The 18,103-nt window shown below is 54.3% G+C and overlaps 1 protein-coding gene across 1 annotated transcript; it reads right to left on the bottom strand.

Moving 5' to 3' along the window:
- Nucleotides 1-746: 746 nt before the first annotated feature.
- On the bottom strand, nucleotides 747-14,677 carry LOC144732615 (zinc finger protein ZIC 1-like). Its single transcript, XM_078614110.1, has 3 exons — nucleotides 12,281-14,677; nucleotides 3,744-3,907; nucleotides 747-1,219 (listed from the first exon to the last, which is right to left on the bottom strand). Exons 1-3 carry the CDS (start codon nucleotides 13,407-13,409, stop codon nucleotides 911-913), a joined length of 1,602 nt encoding a protein of 533 aa, XP_078470236.1. The 5' UTR covers nucleotides 13,410-14,677; the 3' UTR covers nucleotides 747-910.
- Nucleotides 14,678-18,103: the final 3,426 nt, after the last annotated feature.

The raw sequence follows: 18,103 nt of genomic DNA on the forward strand, positions 1-18,103 counted from the left end.
TTGAAATCAAACTCTGCACCCTCTAAACGTCAAATTAAACCATCTCCGTACCCCCCCCCACCCAAATAAAAAGAAAACAATCCTTAGTATAACAAACAAATTGTGTCACTGCAATAGTATATAGGGCGTTATGCCCATCGCGGACAATTTACAGCACAGTTATGTACACTCGAAAAAATAAATACTCCAGTCGATTAAATTAATACGTTCCAGTGTTCCGTGTGAAGGGAGAGAGGTGGTGGGGGTGTTGGGGGTGGTGGTGAAAATTCGGGGGCAGGGAGGGGGGCTCATGAAGTTGAGCGGATGAGTTTGGAGAGAGGCGGGGGGGGTATGATGGGGTGGCAGAGATGAATTTCCTCGTTTAATCACCGCCACTGTGCCACCATCCTTGCCCACAACCCCATCGCGCAACCGCATCACTGCCCGACGGCGTGCTTGCCCCCCTCTCTCCTCCTACCGCGTCTCTCTCTCTCTCTCCTCCCAATATCTCTCTCTCTCTCACTTGGCTCGTAAAATGAAAAATCATAATAGTAATCGCAACAACTGCGGCGAAGGACTCATTGCAAACGTAATCAGGCAGGAGGCAGCCTTAGTAGCGGTAATTGCAGAGCGCCGGGCATGTTTGCAAATGATCATTACGTGCGCGTTCCCAGTCCAATTCCCAGAGCCCTTGTTAAAGCAAATATCGGGGGTAGGGAAGGAGAACGGGGGGGGGGGGTGGCGGAGGAGCGTGATGGGGGGGGGTGATGGTTATGAAGGAGAGAAAAGAAAGCCGGAGCGAAGCAGAACAGGGGAACAGCGCGTTGGTGTCTCGGGGCCAACCCCACGGCAAGCGATGCCGGGTGCCCGCGAGTCTCCGCGTCTCTCTCTCTCTCTCTCCCGTTGGGCAGCGGCGGCGTCGGCGTCGGCATCAGACGTACCACTCGCTAAAGTTGGCCGAAAAGAAGGGGGTGGCGGGACAAGGGGGTACGCCCGTGTGGGCGCCAGGGACCTGGGTGGGCTGCGACGACTGGTGGGAGGGGGGCGGCCCCCCTCCTACACCTCCTCCTCCTCCCCCCACGACTGCCCCTGCAGGTTGCTGCTGCTGCTGAACCCCGGCGTTTGCGGCGGCTGCCCCTTCGCCGCCGGCGGGGGAGACGAGGGAGGGCGGCGTGGATGACTCGTAGCCCGAGCTGGTGGCTGGGGAAGGTTGCGAGCCCTGCGGGGTTGATTCGTGAACCTGGAAAGAAAGAGCGAGGACCGTATTCGTTGTTATTTGAATGCTCGTTGTCATCATTTGGCGTATTGCAGTTTGGTGAATGCTAATGATGTCATTTGAGTCTCGAGGTTGTATTCTTGAAGAGGGGCGATTGCCAGAAACGTCGCCTATATATGGTTACACACACCACGAGGCACTCATTTGACGACTGAGTCGATCTAGGGGAGGCCCAGGGCTGGTTCAAATAATCGTCAATGGTTGTCGGTGGACGTGAGCTGGATTCGAACTTGGGTCGCCGGGTTCGTAGCGCAGCGTGCAAACAACTATACTTCCGCTCCCCCATCATCCCCCCCCCCCACACACACACACATTTGTAAGTATTTGACTATGTACACAATATAAATTCGTACTCATTTAAGGCTGAGTAGCTGGTGTGGTGTGTGAACATCATCACTACAGGGGAGACAAAGGCGGCCGAGTGTTGGTTGCTGACCCCCCCCCCCCACCCAACCTCCGTCGTGTGCCGTGTCGGCCTTCATAGGTTCTCGCAAACAACACTTGCCCCCAAAATCCCGTGCGGACTATACGGGGGACCTTTGTCTGTGCACCTACATATATGTGTGTACACGTGGAGCGGTGGGCGCAGTGGCTAAATCACTGCGACTTGGAACCCGCGCCCGACCTGATTTCCGTTTCACGGCCATTGGCACAACGTTAGTGGCGCTTGGATATCAGAAGCGGTGCCGAGGCCTCCCTCCCCTAGGTCGACTCCGCCCTAAACAAAACACGAGCGGAGACATCGGGGGTTGTAATGTTTGAAACCGGCCGCACCCACCCACGAACCCTCGTGCAGGCCTCCGTGACGGCCTCAATAGGCGCTCGCAAACTAGCGCGCCCTTGCCCCCGCAGGCTACACACGGGGGATATTTGCGTGCGTGCGCGTGCGTGCGCGTGCGTGCGCGTGCGTGCGCGTGCGTGCGCGTGCGTGCGCGTGCGTGCGCGTGCGTGCGCGTGCGTGCGCGTGCGTGCGCGTGCGTGCGCGTGCGTGCGCGCTGCACCGCAGTGGAAGAAGACTCAGAGCGGCAACACGCGAATCTCTTTTCATTGCAAAATGGCCACGCTGCTGAGCTGCGCGATCAGCAACAGCAGCAACTTTTAGGGTGTCGGGGGGGGAGGAGGAGGGGGGAGGAGCGGGCAGGAGGGGGGGGAGGTACCCCCCCCATACCCCCACCACCACCCCTCAACCCCCACCACCACTCCCCTTCACTCCCATCCCAATCACCCGTCCCCTCCATCTTCCCCAACCTCATCGACTGTTCCCCGCGTCTCAGACCTCCCCCACCCCTCCCCTCGCTTCCTCGCCTGGCCCCCTCGCTCTCGTGCGTGTGAGTACACGTGTGTGTGGGCACGTGTGTACACATGTGTGTACGCATGTATGTGTGTGTGTAGCGGTTAGCGCGCTGCGCTACGAACCCGGCGACACGGGTTCGATTCCCGCTCACGGCCAACACCAGTGACGATTATCTGAACCGGTCCTGGGCCTCCCCTAGGTCGACTCAGCCTCAAATGAGTACCTGGTTCGGTGTGTAAACATCACCACTGGGGAGACAAAGGCGGTCGGGCGTGGTGCTGGCCACCCACCCCCTCGTGTACCGTTCCGGCCTTCATAGGTGCTACTCGCTAACGGCACTTGCCCCAACAGTCTGTTAAGGCTATACGGTGGATCTTTATCTTTGTCCACAACGTGTGTATCCGCGTGGTTGTGTGTTCGTGTACCGCGGCATTGTTCGACCGGAAAGCCAATGTCGGCTACACGGGGGATATTTGTCTTTGTGTACACGTGGATTGCGCGGGGAGCTGGGGGTCTTTGTGTACACGCGTGGGTTTGTGTGTGTAAAGACGTCTGCGTTTACACGACACTATACACGTGGCGTGGGTGTTCGTGAGTGTGTACGCGTGTTATGTATCCGTGTGTGTGTGTGTGTGTGCACGTATGTACACACACCGGTGGCGATTATCTGAACCGGTCCTGGGCCTAGCCTAGGTCGACTCAGTCTTAAAATAGTACCTAGGGAGATCAAGGCGGCTGGGCGTGGTGCTGACCACCCACCAACTCGCGTACCGTGCCGGCCTTCATAGGTGCTCGCTGACAGGACTTGCCCCCCCCTCCCCCCTTCCCCCAAGGTTTGTTAAAGGCTATACGGGGGCTCTTTATCTTTGTGCTTGCACACCGCGCCAGGCACTCGTTGAAGGCTGAGTGGACCTCAGGGCCGGTTCAGTAGCGTGCGTGTGTGTACGGACACGTGTGTGTACGTGTGCATACACATGTGTACGTACGCACACACGTGTGTATATGTGTGTACACACGTGCTTGCGTACACACATACGCACGTGTGCGCGTGCGTGCGTGTGTGTGTACACACGTGTGTGTACACGTGTGTATGTGTGTGCGCACAGGTGTGTGCGTGCGTACACACACATGTACACGTGTGTGCGTGCGTGTACACGTGCGTGTGTGTGCGAGCGCGCGCGTGCGTAAATTAACCTTGAGGTGCTTGCGCAGGGAGCTGGGGTGCGTGTACGACTTGTCGCACACTTTGCAGAAGTAGGGCTTGTCCGACGTGTGCACGTGCATGTGCTTCTTGCGGTCGCTGCTGTTGGCGAAGCGGCGGTCGCAGCCCTCGAACTCGCACTTGAACGGCTTCTCGCCTGCATCGGTGGGGAAGGGGGGGGGGGCGTCAGCGGAGGGGGTTGAGGTGCACCACTCGAGTTACGCACCAGATGAAGGTTCTCCCGTGTAGCCTCAACAGGCCTTCGGGGGTGGGGGGCAAGTGCTGGGAGTAGCAGGGTCCAGTGAAGCACCGCAAAGACACAAAGACTACACACACGCGTACAAAGACTCCAGTCGGAAAGCCTTCAGACTGTTGGGGCAAGTGCTGTTAGCGAGCGCCTTTGAATGCCCGAACGGCACACGAGGGGATGGGGTGGCCGGCACCAGGCTCGGCCGTCTTTATATCCCTCGCGGCGATGTTTACACGGCGCACCGGGTACTCATTTGAGGCCGAGTCGACCTACGGGAGGCCCAGCATCGGTTCAGATGATCGCCGCTGGTGTTGGCCGTGAGCGGGAATCGAAATCGGATAAGCCGTTGCTCTTGGCATCGGGCGCTAACCACAACACCACAGCTTGGCACACTCATGCATGTACACACATATACACAGTATACACATTCATAGACACGCAAAAGCACACATACAGGACAATACAACTAATTACGGACGGGCAAGTGCTCTGAGCGAGCGCCTTTGCCTCCCAAGTTCCGTTTGCTGGTGGTGGCCGTGAGTTTGACTCGATCTCGGACCACCGAAATCTGTTGCAGCTGTGCCGCCCCCCCCCCCCCCAAGCTCTCACACTCACCACGACACTGCCGCTCGCGACAATCTGCACAAAGGTCGCCCTTCATCGCTTCACGAGACCTTTGCGGCAAGCGCCGTTCGCGAGTGCGACTGTGAAGGTGGCACGGCGCACGATGGTGCACGTGTAGCCAGCAACCGCACCAGCTATACCCACTTCAGGCTGAGTCGATATAGGGGAGGCCCAGCACCGGTTCTAGTCGATCGAGCGCCAGTTACGCGACCGCTCGCGTCAACGTGGTTCAGGTTGTCGCCACTGATGTTTACTGTGAGCGGGAATTGAACTCGGGTTTTCTGGGTTCGTGGCATAGTGCGCTCATCACGCACAACTACCCCCCTCTCCGCGTTACACACACACACACGTATATATATATACTCGTACACATATATCCTGATGAGCACACGTATAGTACTGTACTGTACACGAAGACGTACATACATGAGTATTACTCACATGTAGGCAAATTCAAAAATAATAAATCCGCTAACATAGGTTCGCACGACGTGCATACGCAAATCAACAGCGTCTCTTATTTCAACACGCGCATACATGCATGCATGCGCACATGTATACCTACATACAAAATACAAACATCACCCCGTATAGACTTTAAAACTGTTGCTGCAAGTGCTGGGAGCGAGCACTTATACAACAAAGAAAGAAGACCCCCGGATAGCCTTAGCGTACTGTTGGGGCAAGTGCTGTTAGCGAGCGCCTATGAAGGCCCGCACGGCACACGAGGGGGTGGGTGGCCTGCACCACGCCCGTCACACGCACGCACGTATACACGGACACAAATGTTCAAGCACCGATTCTATTTTTCGATTTCAGAAACGTGTAGGGGATGTTGATTAAGTTCGATCTCTATTTTTTTTTATTCTTCAAAGTTCGCTAAAATAACGTTCAGAAACTTGCATTTCAATCTAAATAAATAGACACAAATCGTATGATTGACAGATACGTCTGAGCGAAACCAATCACACACAAAGACAAATTTCCCTCCGTATAGCCTTAGCAGGCTATTGGGGCAAGAGCTGTTATTAGCGAGCACCTATGAGGGCCGGCACTGTGGCACACGAGTTACCAGCACTACGCCCGGCCGCCTTTGTCTCCCTAATGGCGATGTTTACTGCACACGCGCAATTATGGATGATTCGACGCACACACACACTCGTTAATAATATTATAAACATAAATTACATCGCCTTTCCGACCCAAGATCAAAGCCTCCCCCCACCCTCTCAATCGCGATGAACCGAACCACAACCGGCGGTACGCTGCGCGTCTATTGCCACTCATCAGCAAGCCCCGTGTACGCATTGCTGTGTCGATGAGCGGTATTCTGTGCGCCGTTCCCGGGTAGGCCGGGAAAGAGTTGAGAGAAGCAGTTTGAGTGGAGAGTTCACAACGTGTCAGTACTTAGTCCGACTTGGCGTTCTCTCTCTCTCTCTCTCCTACGGGAAGGGTCAATAATGCGTCTTCATCCATGGCACCTGGGGTCTGTCCCCGTGACCTCTTACCGTGACGTCCTCAAACTGAACCTCAAGCTAAACTGTATATTTTTATATATTTTTCCTTCATATTTTATCAGGTAATGCCCCACTGAGCTGTATAGCTCTTTTTTAGAAACCACCTGGCCACAAACGATAGCTCAACGAAGTGGCTTATCACGTGGAAAACGCGATGTATAGCAGCCAAAACCTCTGAACGCGTGATGTTTGATTTCATATACAGAGGTTAAACCCGGAGGACCCGGAGAACATTTCACGCCACCACTGCGAGAGACACGCAAAGTCCAAATATACAGCAGCAGGCATCGTCAGGGTCGGGATGGAACCCACGACCTCCTGCATACCAGGCGAGGTAGTTAACATCTCCTAGCCACCGTGATGGTGATGAGAGAGACACGCAAAGTCCAAATATACAGCAGGCATCGCCAGGGTCGGGATCGAACCCACGACCTCCTGTGTACCAGGCGAGGTAGTTAACATCTCCTAGCCACCGTGATGGTGATGAGAGACACACGCAAAGTCCAAATATGCAACAGCAGGCATCGTCAGGGTCGGGATAGAACCCACGACCTCCTGTGTACCAGGCGAGGTAGTTAACATCTCCGAACCATCTTGCTCCCCCCATCCCGTCACGAGCGCCGTGGTGACGTCACCGCCACTTAGTGGCGAACGGCATGGCGTTGTTTGTTGTTGTTGTTGTTGTTTACGCACTGCGTACGTTGTCTTTGTGTATTGATGCCCCAGCTAGTCGGCTCAGGTTAAACGTGGGTGTATTGGCGTGTCTCTATTATCGATGCTCGCATACAGCACTTGCCCCAACAGTCCGTTCAAAGGCGATGCGTGGGTGTCTTTTTGTCTGTGCGCATGCATGTGCGTCTGCGTGTGCCCACGTGTGTGTGTGTGCATGTATGTACGCAATGATGTATGCGTTGGGGCGTGTGTACGTTGTGTGCGTTTGTGTGTTTATCGGTCAGTACGTATTGTTTTTTCTTTAATGTGACTCAGTATGTGTGAGTGTGATTGCAACGATTGTATGTATATCTCTGTCTTTGTGTGCGTGTATAGGTTTGTGAATGTGCGTGTGTGTGCACGGTATCTTCTACACTGCTGTGTGTATGTGTGAGTGTGTGGGTGCGTGTATCGGTGCGAGTGTCTGATAATGCGTGTGTTTGTGTACGTGTGCTCGCGAATCGGTGGACATGCGTACATCAGTGGACATGCGTGTGCGAGCGTGGAGGGAGTTTGCGCAGTGGTCTGGCGCCACGCTGCGCTACGAACCCGCTGAACCGAGTTCGATTCCCGCTCACGGCCACCAAACCAGCGATTATCTGAACCGGTCCTGGGCCTCCTCTAGGTCGATTCAGCCTCAAATGAGTATCTGGTTCGCTGTGTAAACAATCGCCACTGGGGAGACAAAGGTGGCCGGGCGTGGTGTTGGCTACCCACCCCGTTGTGTGCTGTGCTGGCATTCAGAGGTGCTCGCTAACAGCACTTGCCCCTACAGTCTGTTAAGGCTACACGGGGGATTCCCGCCGATACCAGTGACGATTTTCTGTACCGGTTCTGGGCCGAGGTCGACTTTGGCTCGTTAACCAGCGTGGTGAAATATAGTTAAACAGACCCCCGTGTGTATGCGCGTATGTATATGTGTGGAACGACAGTGTAGCGGTTAGCGCTACGAACCCGGCGACCCCAGTTCGATTCCAGCTCACGGCCAACACTGGTGACGGATATCTAAACCGGTCCTGGGCCTCCCCTACGTAGACTTAGCCTCAAATGAGTACCTGGTGCGCTGCGTAAACATCGTCACTGGGGAGACAAAGGTGGCCGGGCGTGGTGCTGGCTACCCACCCCCAGGTGTGCCGTGCCGGCCTTCATAGGTCCTCGCTAACAGCACTTGCCCCAAAAGTATGCTCGAGCTATACGGGTGATCTTTGTCTTTGGAGGCGGACAGTTTCTAACACATCCCCTAACAAAGTTTAAGCCTACTGTATATACATAAATGTAATTTGACATAAGCTGTTACTGCTATATAATACAACGAATCGGTGCGCGGTAACGTCTCTTAACTGTGAAACATTTGCGCTCATTAAAAAAACTGTTGCGGTTGAAAAACGTTAATTGAGTTTTCCCTTTCGATTACCGTAGCCCCCCTTAATTGGATCTCATTTATCGGAGCGTCTGCACAACAAGACACGGAACGGCCATTTCAGCCCCCCATCTCGCCAACTTTAAGCAAACTCGCTCGCCATGTGTGTTTTTTTAATCATGCGCACACACACTTACGGAGGATAGGATAATGTGATTATTAATAAGACGAACAATCTATGCGCTGCGATGGTGTACCGTGCAACGTGTAAACATCGTCACTAGGGGAGACAAAGGCGACCGGGCGTGGTGCTAGCCACCCGCCCTGCCTTCATCGCTGCTACTCACTTGCCCGAATCGTCTGTTGATGCTATACGGGGAAGGGGGTGGTCTTCGTGTCCACGCGCGCTCTCAATTAATTATCGAACGGCTAATTATTATTCAGATAATAATTACTATGATAATCAATTGTCATTTCAAATGTTGTAAAATACAAGCCACACAAGGCAGTCCGTCATGGTATTATTGTTATTAGTGTATTGACATTCAAAAGCACAAGCATCGGCCGGGGCGATAAAGCAGCTACTCAAGAGTGGTCAAACGGCAGACTTTAAAGTTGGCTGTCTTGTCCAACGCGATATCTAACGCAGCCCTTGAGAATGCGTTGTTACGGACTAAAATTAAATAACATAATTACTCGTTTCATGGTTACCGTTTAAAATTAAACCAAGGTGTTAGGTTAATATACGTATGCGCATTTCGCATGTACTTGCATGTACAGAGTAGTAGTATATTGTGAATTATGTACGCAGTGCATATGCGTAATTATTATATTGCCCTTATATATTGCGTTTGTTTTTAATTTGTCGAAATTATACGATGTTACATTGGCAATAGTTGTGAAATTATCATGGATTAATATTCTTCAAATATCCGCTATATACTAAATACACGAAATTCACGGTCCAAAAATACAAGCGATTTAATTGCGTCAATAAATAATATAACGCCTATTTCTTTTTTCTTTCAGAGTGCAAACTTAATACACAATTACGCAAAATATATATCTGTATTTCGTACAATTTATTAGCAATTTTTTTAAATATCTAAATAAACTTAAAATACAACACGGTCCTAATCACGAAAACAAATAATTCCAAAAATAAATATTACCACTTCGATAATATATACATATATATATTAGAGCATGCTGCAATTTCATCACTACATTCTCGCTAAATAATGCCCCCCCACCCCGACGTCCAAAACAAAACAATTGTCATTCACAAATAGGGGGGGGGGGGGGGCTCGTGCTTACAGAGTCTACTCACGGATGCCCTGGCCCCCACAGTGGACCAGCCCGCCCCTTGCCACCACCTCGTTAGTCCAAAGATAAAGACATCAGCTACCCCCAATTACGGCTGCCTACGAGTGCACGTCTTGAGATGCAGCCCTGCGCTGTGTTACGTTAGCGCCAGGGGTTAGCGGAACGCGAACCCCGATCGAGCCAGCCTCGTGCCCTTCACATCCCCCCCCCCCAACGTTATCGTCTCGCTTCCGCGCTCACTCGCTACGTGCCTAGCCTGAGTTGAACACCAGTCCCAGCTCTTACCCCCCCACAACACCTCCACCCTGAACCCACCAAATCATCCCTCAATAACAAGTCGCTACCCCCCTCGACTTGCGCACGATAGCTAAGGTTCGTTGTCGACACGAGGCACGCCTTGTACTTCGAGCGGGTCGCCATCATGGCTTCGACGGAGCTGATAAAAAGGACGCAAGCCCTGCAATGGTTCGCGTGTGTTGTCCACGACTTCTCACATCCCAACACACCCCCGCCCTACTTCCTCCACTTCTCTACCCTTCTCCCACCCAAACCCATGCGCCCAACAACCTATCGGCAGCATCTGCTTTCCATTTCGACGCCGTAAATTCATCCAGAACGGCAAATCTCGGCACGCTTCGTGAGCGTGCCGAGAGATACCAGCCACTCGAATCCCCGCCTCCTCTACAAGCATCCAACAACCATCTGCTACACGCAGACACGCAACTCAGCCGAGATCCCTTCTCTAACTCAACCCCCCCCTCCCTCGACACACACACACACACACAAACTCCCCTCCTCTCACGCCTCTCTGAGTGTCCGTCACCCGGGGACCCCAACTCGAACCGTGGCCCACGGCCCAGAGGAACGCAAAAGGCATCCCGACCCCAGCACCGCGTCGGTTCGGGCCCATGTTATTGTTGTTGTTTTTGTTGTTGTTGGAAGTTCTCGCAGGCGACTCGCTTATTTACGTCCCGCGGTCAGTTTGTAGGCAATGCGAGCGAGCAGCCGATTTTCTTTCTTCAACAATAACAACTACGAAAATAGGGATTTATCGGCGGCGGTGACGAATAACCCGAAGTGACACATTGAGGGCTGGTGCAGCAGCAGCGGCTCACACTCGACCACGCGTGCCCACGTCGCCACGTTGTGTACACTCGTGCTTGTGTCTCTCTCTCTCTCTCTGTGTATATACACACAGAGAGAGAGAGAGACACAGACACATAAACAGGTGCTACTCGCCAACAGCACTTGGCCCAACAGTCTGTTACACGCGCGATCTCCGTATTTGCATTATAATCGGGGGGTGTGATACACATTCGCGCCGCGCTGTGTACACAACTAGGGAGCGGGGGGGGGGGGTCTAGGCTATAGGCTAGCAGTAGAGAGTGTGGCGGTGGTGCCTGCTGACCGTGGGTGGATCGTGAAGCGCGAGATTGTACCAATGGGACGAGCACAAATCGACGACGACTTCACCGCGCAAAGATTGCCGGGGAAGCAGCAGCAGTAGACGATGACGCCGCCGCCACCGAAAGAGCCGCAAACGCGCGTTTCCAGATTGTTTGTAAACAAGAACACAGCAATACAACCCCAACCACCACCACGGCCGTAGACTTTCTCCCGCCCCCACAAACCACAAACAACAAACAACCAAAAAGTTTGACAGCGCACTAGCTGCAAGCAAAGCGCATAAGGAAATTTAAATAATTGTACAAATTATTTTTTTGTTTCTGCTCGATGATAACAGGACGGCGAACGTAACAGCAAAGAGCATTCCAATAATTATAATTTAAATAATAATTGTTGTAATTTTAAGCCAACAAAATAATGTTTGTCTCAAACGTGAAAACGTCATTTCTATGTCTGTACATCACTACGTATGTATTATGTGTGGTTTGTCTACTTGTGTATGTTATGTATATGAGTACGAATGTGTATGTTTACATTATTTTTGTGTGTATCTGTGTGTACGTACGTATGATTGTGTGCATTTATGTACGTATGTTTGTGTGTATGCATGTGCGTGCGATTGTTTGTGCCTGTTTGCGTGTGCGTGTGTGTATGTAATGTGTGTGTGTATGTGTGTACATGTGTATGTTAACACATTGACTTAAAAGCTGTGCGCACACCGCCCATTCCGCTTGTACTCGCTAAGTACTTTTGCACATTTCTCGTGAGCACGTGTACACACACACTCACACACCCGTAAATACACAGACGTGAGCGCACGTACACACGCGTGCACACACGCACATCTCGTAAACAATCGCGTACGAGTTGCAACTGCGAGAAAACACATTATACATTGCACGCACGCCCACACACTTGTAAACAAACACACACACACATGCAAATAATGTACGTACACACTGGTAAAGACACACACAAACACATGCGTTATCACGCTTAAAAACACGCACACATAGGCGTGTGTTAACACTCAAAACACGGCTCGCACACATTCACACTCAAACGCACGCATGCTTACACACACGTACGCATAAACGTGTCCACACACGTGTGCACACGCTCACACCTAAATACACACACGTGTGCACACACACACTCGAGTGTACACACACGATTAAAAAAGACGTTTAAAAACACACGTGTACACACACACGTGTACACACACACACGTGTACACATACACACACGTGTACATACACACGTGTACACATACACACACGTGTACATACACACACACACGTGCACACACACTCTCGCAAGCGGAGTGCCGTTTACCTGTGTGCGTCCTCTTGTGGATCTTGAGGTTCTCGGAGCGAGCGAACACCTTGCCGCAGGCGGGGAAGGGGCACGGGAAGGGCTTCTCGCCCGTGTGCACCCTGATGTGGTTCACCAGCTTGTACTTGGCCTTGAAGGGCTTCCCCTCGCGGGGACACTCGTCCCAGTGGCACACGTGGTTGGCCTGCTCGGGCCCACCCACGTGTTCCACGCTCAGGTGCGTCACCAGCTCGTGCATGGTGCTGAACACGCGGTTGCAGGGCTGCTTCTTCACCAGCTCCGGCTCTATCCACTTGCACACGAGCTCCTGCTTCAGCTGAGGGCGCAGGTAGCGGAAGAAGGCGCCCGCTCCGGCCGCCGGGTGATGATGATGGTGGTGGTGATGCGCGGCCATATTCACGTAGCCGTGCAGCGGCGCCCCAGCCGCAGCCGCGTAGGGGTCTCCTCGTCCGCCGGCCACTTGTCCGAAGCGATCAGCCCGTCCGTAGGAGTCATTGGCGAGGCCGAGGCGCAGTTGCCCGCCGAGCAAGTGCGCGTTCGAGGAGTGGTGGTGCGCGTGGTGGTGCGGGTGGTGGTGCGGATGGTGGTGGTGGTGCGGGTGGTGGTGCGGGTGGTGGGGATGCTGAGCCGCGCTCGCTTGCTCGTGCAGTCCCGGGAAGAGGAGGTGTCCGGCTGCGGCCGCGGCCGCGTCCAGAGCCTGCTGCCCGGAGAAGCTGCCCGTGGGGGCGAAGACGCCGTGCTGAGCGGGACCGCCCGCCGCAGCCGCAGCAGCGTCTCCGAAGCCGCAGTTGCGGAAGAGAAAGTCGGAGCGATTGGCGGCCGAGGCGCCGAAGCCCGCAGCGGCAGCCGCCGCGGCCGCTCCGTACGAGCCCACGGGCGCCGGGTGCGCGTGGGGTCCGTGAGCGCCGATGGCCGCGGAGTAGCCGGCCGACGCTTGCGACACGAACGCCGACGGCTGCCCGGCGCCGAGCTCCGAGCCCAGCTTGAGCGCCGCGGTGTCTCCGTAGCCGTCCATCGCCGCCGAGTCGCGCTCGCACGACTCGCCGGACGCAGCTGCGTAATGGCGCACGGACGCCGGCCCGAAGCCGAGACCCAAGGACGGGTACTGGGGCGCCGCCTCGAGAAGCATCGCGTGCGGTGGCGCTCGATCGGCGCCGCTCGGGAGAAGCCCGAGTGAGTGCGGGTGCTGGCGTGTGCGCTGCGTCGTGGGTGGGTGTGTGTGTGCTGTGGCGAGAGAGCAGCGTGAGTGTGTGTGTGTGCTGGCGTGTGAGCGCGTGTGAGTGTCTGCAGCGTGCGTGTGGTGCGTAAGGGGCGGGCGGCGGGGGGGGGGTGTCTCTTATGGTCGTGCGGTTCGTTCGCTGGCTGTCGATGCTGGCTGGCTGCGTGTCGTGCGCCGCGCACTCGATATATATCTTCTGTTTGAACCTTCCGTCGATGCGAACAGACGGGAGAGGAGAGTGGAGAGAGAGAGGACGGGAGGTGGGTGGAGAGGGGGGGGGGGAGATACGGGAGCTGTCGCTTTGAGGCTATCCGCTACCTTCGGAGCGGTGCGAGAAGGGAGAGAGACCGCGGCGTCTCGCAGTCACTTTAAGTCGACGCTTCGGTAAGTTCCCTCTCGCGGCTTCTTCATCAACTACGCCGACTTTACACCGCCGCGGTGTTGTTCTCGCGATCTCTCTAACGCTTCACCCTCTCCCCCCCCCCCACCAGCACCTTCTTTATATCTCTAAATAATAATAAGAATACAACTTCTGTCGTTACGGAGACGCGCAAACGTCTGTTGAGCGCGTTCGCAAAATAAAAACAACAACTACGAATGAAGATCGATTCTAGAAAAAAATAGAATAACTTGAGAATAGTAAACAACAATAACAACGACGACGATCTGCTATGAATTCGCGACGAGAGCGCGGAGGAGATGGTGAGAAAGACGCGGAGGAGAGACGAGAGAACGGGACAACGGAAATATAAAGGCAGCCTCCGTTCGCAGAATAGTTTTTGTTGTTGTTGCAACAAACCGAATAACAGTAAGTAAACAAAAATTAAAAATAATATATTCCTACTGCCTATCTAATAATGCCCCCCCCCCTCTCCCCGTTTTTTTTGTCGATGGGTTAACCGAGTCCGACGCTCGCCCCGTTAAGTGCGGGCGGAGTGAAGAAGCCGCCGCCGAGAAGTCTCTGCGATGGATGGGATGGCGAGAGAGCGCTGAGCCTTGTGCAGAGAGAGAGCGCACGAACGAGAGAGAGAGAGAGAGCGAGCGCGCACACTGCACGAGAGAGTAAGAAGAAGAGGCAGAGGCAGAGAGCGTAGAAAGAGTAGCAGGAGAGGAGAAGCGGGGGGAGATGCGAGCCGTGGTTTGCTCGACGGCTAGGGGATGATCGCCTTTGACGCTTCCAACAGATAAATGCGCGCGACAGATAGGCGCCTCCCGCTGATGTATGCCACTTCAAAGCGGTTTCCGCCGCGACACGTGACTCGCTCCCCGCTCTCCCATTGGCGCACTTCGTCCAAAAAACGTGGCGAGAGAGAGGGGGGCGAGAGGGAGAGAGAGAGAGAGAAAAAAACGAGGACGCGGAGGAGTGGAGGGGGGGGAGAGAAAGAGGAGGGAGGAGGAGGGAGCGAGCGAGCGGGTGATGGGGGGAGTTGGATGGAGAGGCGAGGCAGGGTGAGGAGGGAGTGAGGCGGGCTAGGGCTGGGTGCCTGCGAAAGTGGGCGTTGGGGTTTGTGGAGCTTTTTTTGTGTTTTTTTTGGGGGGGGGGCGGGCGGGTGTATTGAGGGAGGGAGCAGAGGGGAGGGGGAGGAGGGGGACGTGAGGATGAGGATGAGGGGATTGGGAGGAGATTGGGGGAGAGAGGTGGGGGGGGGTGATTCGAAGAGCGGTGGTGGGTGGTGTTGGTGGGGGGGGGGGACTAAGGGGGGGGGGGGGGTGGTGGGCTTCAACATGCAGTTTGGTCGCCGCTTCTGATTGGCCGTCGCTGACAGGTATACACCGTCTAGAACGCGCTCGAGGAGCGAGCCTGCGCGCGGGGTGTGCACGCGCGGGGGTGTGTGCACGTGGGGTGTGTGCACGTGGTGTGTGTGCACGCGTGGTGTGTGTGCACGCGTGGTGTGTGTGCACGTGGTGTGTGTGCACGCGTGGTGTGTGTGCACGCGTGGTGTGTGTGCACGCGTGGTGTGTGTGCACGCGGGCGGGTGTGCACGCGCGTTCGTACACAACACATGATTTTATATCATGGTGATGCATTTACATCGCCGCCGTTAGCGATACGGGATTTGTCGTGGGGATTTTTGTTTGTTTGTTAGTATTTTGAAATATTCCTCGTCTTTCAATTACAATCTGATGATGATAATGATGATCGTGAATAGTCCACTAAATAACACGCACGCGCACCCAACGACGGCTTGCCAGTAGAAGTTGCCCGGTTGCCCTGCGCAGGTTTGGTTCGGTTTGAACGTTCCCGGCACGCACGAAAGTTTGCATCACTGCTCTACTGCTGCCCCCCTCGCCCTCCCTCGCTCCCTTGCAGCGAAGTCGCCCGGGCTTTTGCGGCGATACGATTTGGAACGTCGCGGGCAACAACAAAACATTTGCATCGCCCGTTGCTCGGTGGAAGGAGACATCTCGAAAGTGATGATGATGTTTTTTCTTTCCATGTTGTACTCAACGCAGTATGCGGGTCCTGCCCGCTCGCTCGCCCGCCCTTTCGAGACGCGAAATGCCCCGAGCGAGAAATGCCCCCATCGAGAAATACCCCCATCGATAAATGCCCCCATCGAGAAATGCCCCCATCGATAAATGCCCCCATCGAGAAATGCACATATCGATAAATACCCCTATCGATAAATGTCCCTATCGAGAAATGCCCCTATCGAGAAATGCCCCTATCGTGGAGACGGGCAAAGCCGATTTGCTCAGCGGAAGAAATCGTCGCTCGCTTAGCGCGTTGGCAGGGCGCTCGGGAGTGGCCGCTGTTGCCGCCGCCGCTCTCCGCCTCCGTCGTTGTGAATTCGCTGAACGCGGTCGTGTCGGTTGGAGATGCACGCAGAGCGAAACACAGCCGCGTCCGTGTGTGGGCGCGGTGCTATACGAAGACGACCTTCGATGGCTTCCGACCACTTAGCCTGGCACCACGGGTAATGAATGTAGCTCCAGTCTACCACCATCATCATCAATGCATCATCAGCCATGATCAATCCCGCTCTCTCTCTCTCCCATCACCACTACTCGCACCAAACAAAAACCTTCCCCGTCTCTTCGCGATCTTGCACTTCGGGTTGAGCGTAAATTTAGTAGCAGCGACGGGTACACGTCCCAGCGTATTTACGTACGCGCACATCCATACCGTACATACAATCGGCAACAAACGTGCGCACATTACGAAGCGAGCATGTATGTATATATATATGTGTGTGTGTGTGTTGCGTACTGACATACGCAAATGCGTGGCACGTTGAAGAACGCGTGGGAGCGTCGCAAGCGAGTGGACGTCCCGTTGCATTGCGGAGGGCAACGTGAAATGCATTGTGACGTTAGATTTATAGAGCGGCGTCTCGTGTTGTGTTGTGTTGTTGTTATAAATGAGTGTGCGGGGGAGCGGTCGCGTAGCTGCGCTCTGTCGGTTCCGGGACAGCCCCCTTAGGTCGACTGAGCCTCATATGACCACGTGGTGCGGTGTGTAAACAGCGGGAGACAAAGGCGGCCGGGCGTGGTTCTGGCCACCCGCCGCCTCGTGTGCCGTGCCGGCCTTCATAGGTGCTCGCTAACAGCACTTGCCCCAACAGTCTGTAAAGGCTATCCGGAGTGGGGGGGGGGGGGTCTTTGTGTTTGTGCGTGTGTATGTCACGCTACCCATAATGCAGTGTACAATACAGAGACAGACCGGTGGTACCCGGTGTGTAAAAAAAGGTACGTGGGGAGGACGCAGCTCTGAGGTTGGCAATTTTTTTAATTTCAATTCCAAACGTTTGTTTTTCAACTACGAACCAATGTTGTGCCGTTCAGAAAAAAATCTCACTGGAAATTAGAATTAGCCCCCGCTGTCAAAAAAAATCAGTTCACTCCGAGGCGAAATCTTCTCATTCTGCCCGATGTGTGCGGCTCCCGTAGAATGTTTCGTATTTTTCTCAGTGATGCTAAAGATACGAAAAAAAACCGACAACAACAACAACAAACACCATCGCGCACATTTTCTCGAAAGTAGCCACAAATAGGATGATGCTAATTGTCCGCAAATGCTAAACATAGAGAGACAGGCACTGGCTAAAAAATATTCGCACGTGCCGAGAGCGTGGGCGCCTTGCAATGTAGAATAAGGTGAATCTGATGTGTGTGGTTTGTGTGTGTGTGTGTGTTTTACGTGTGTGCCGGCCTTCATTGGTGCTCGCTAACAGCACTTGCCCCAACAGTCTGTCAAGGCTATACGAGGCATCTTTGTCTTTGTGGTATGTGCGTGGTGTGTGTGTGATGCATCTGCCAGTCTTCTCAAGCTAGCCAACCCGTAGCACCTAGGTCTGTTCCGTGACCTCCTGCTGACAGCTACGCTGTGCGTGCACCTAGCCTGGCACAATCACTGCGGTGGCGTCACCTCCACTCAGTGGCGAGCTGGAGAGAGGTACGTGCCGATTGACGCGTACTCAGTGCTTCGTGGTGTGTCCTGGGTGGCGCGTATCGCGTGAGCGCTGCGCTGCGCTACGAACCCGGCTCCCCGGAGTTCGATTCCCGATCACGGCCACCCACACCAGTAACGATTATCCGAACGGGGTTTCGTGGGCCCCTCCCCTAGCTCGACTCGGCCTTCAAACGAGTACCTGGTTGCGGCG

Source organism: Lampetra planeri, chromosome 43, assembly GCF_965212315.1.
Source record: "Lampetra planeri chromosome 43, kcLamPlan1.2.h2, whole genome shotgun sequence".
In the NCBI taxonomy this organism is placed as follows: Eukaryota; Metazoa; Chordata; class Hyperoartia; order Petromyzontiformes; family Petromyzontidae; genus Lampetra; species Lampetra planeri.

Excerpts from the sequence above, each read along its gene's own strand:
- LOC144732615 (XM_078614110.1), bottom strand. The coding sequence starts at position 13,409 with ATGCTTCTCGAGGCGGCGCCCCAGTACCCGTCCTTGGGTCTCGGCTTC. Across the intron at positions 3,908-12,280 it reads CCACAAGAGGACGCACACAG|GCGAGAAGCCGTTCAAGTGC; the intron begins GTAAACGGCACT and ends CCACCGATGCAG. Across the intron at positions 1,220-3,743 it reads CCCTGCGCAAGCACCTCAAG|GTTCACGAATCAACCCCGCA; the intron begins GTTAATTTACGC and ends CTTTCTTTCCAG.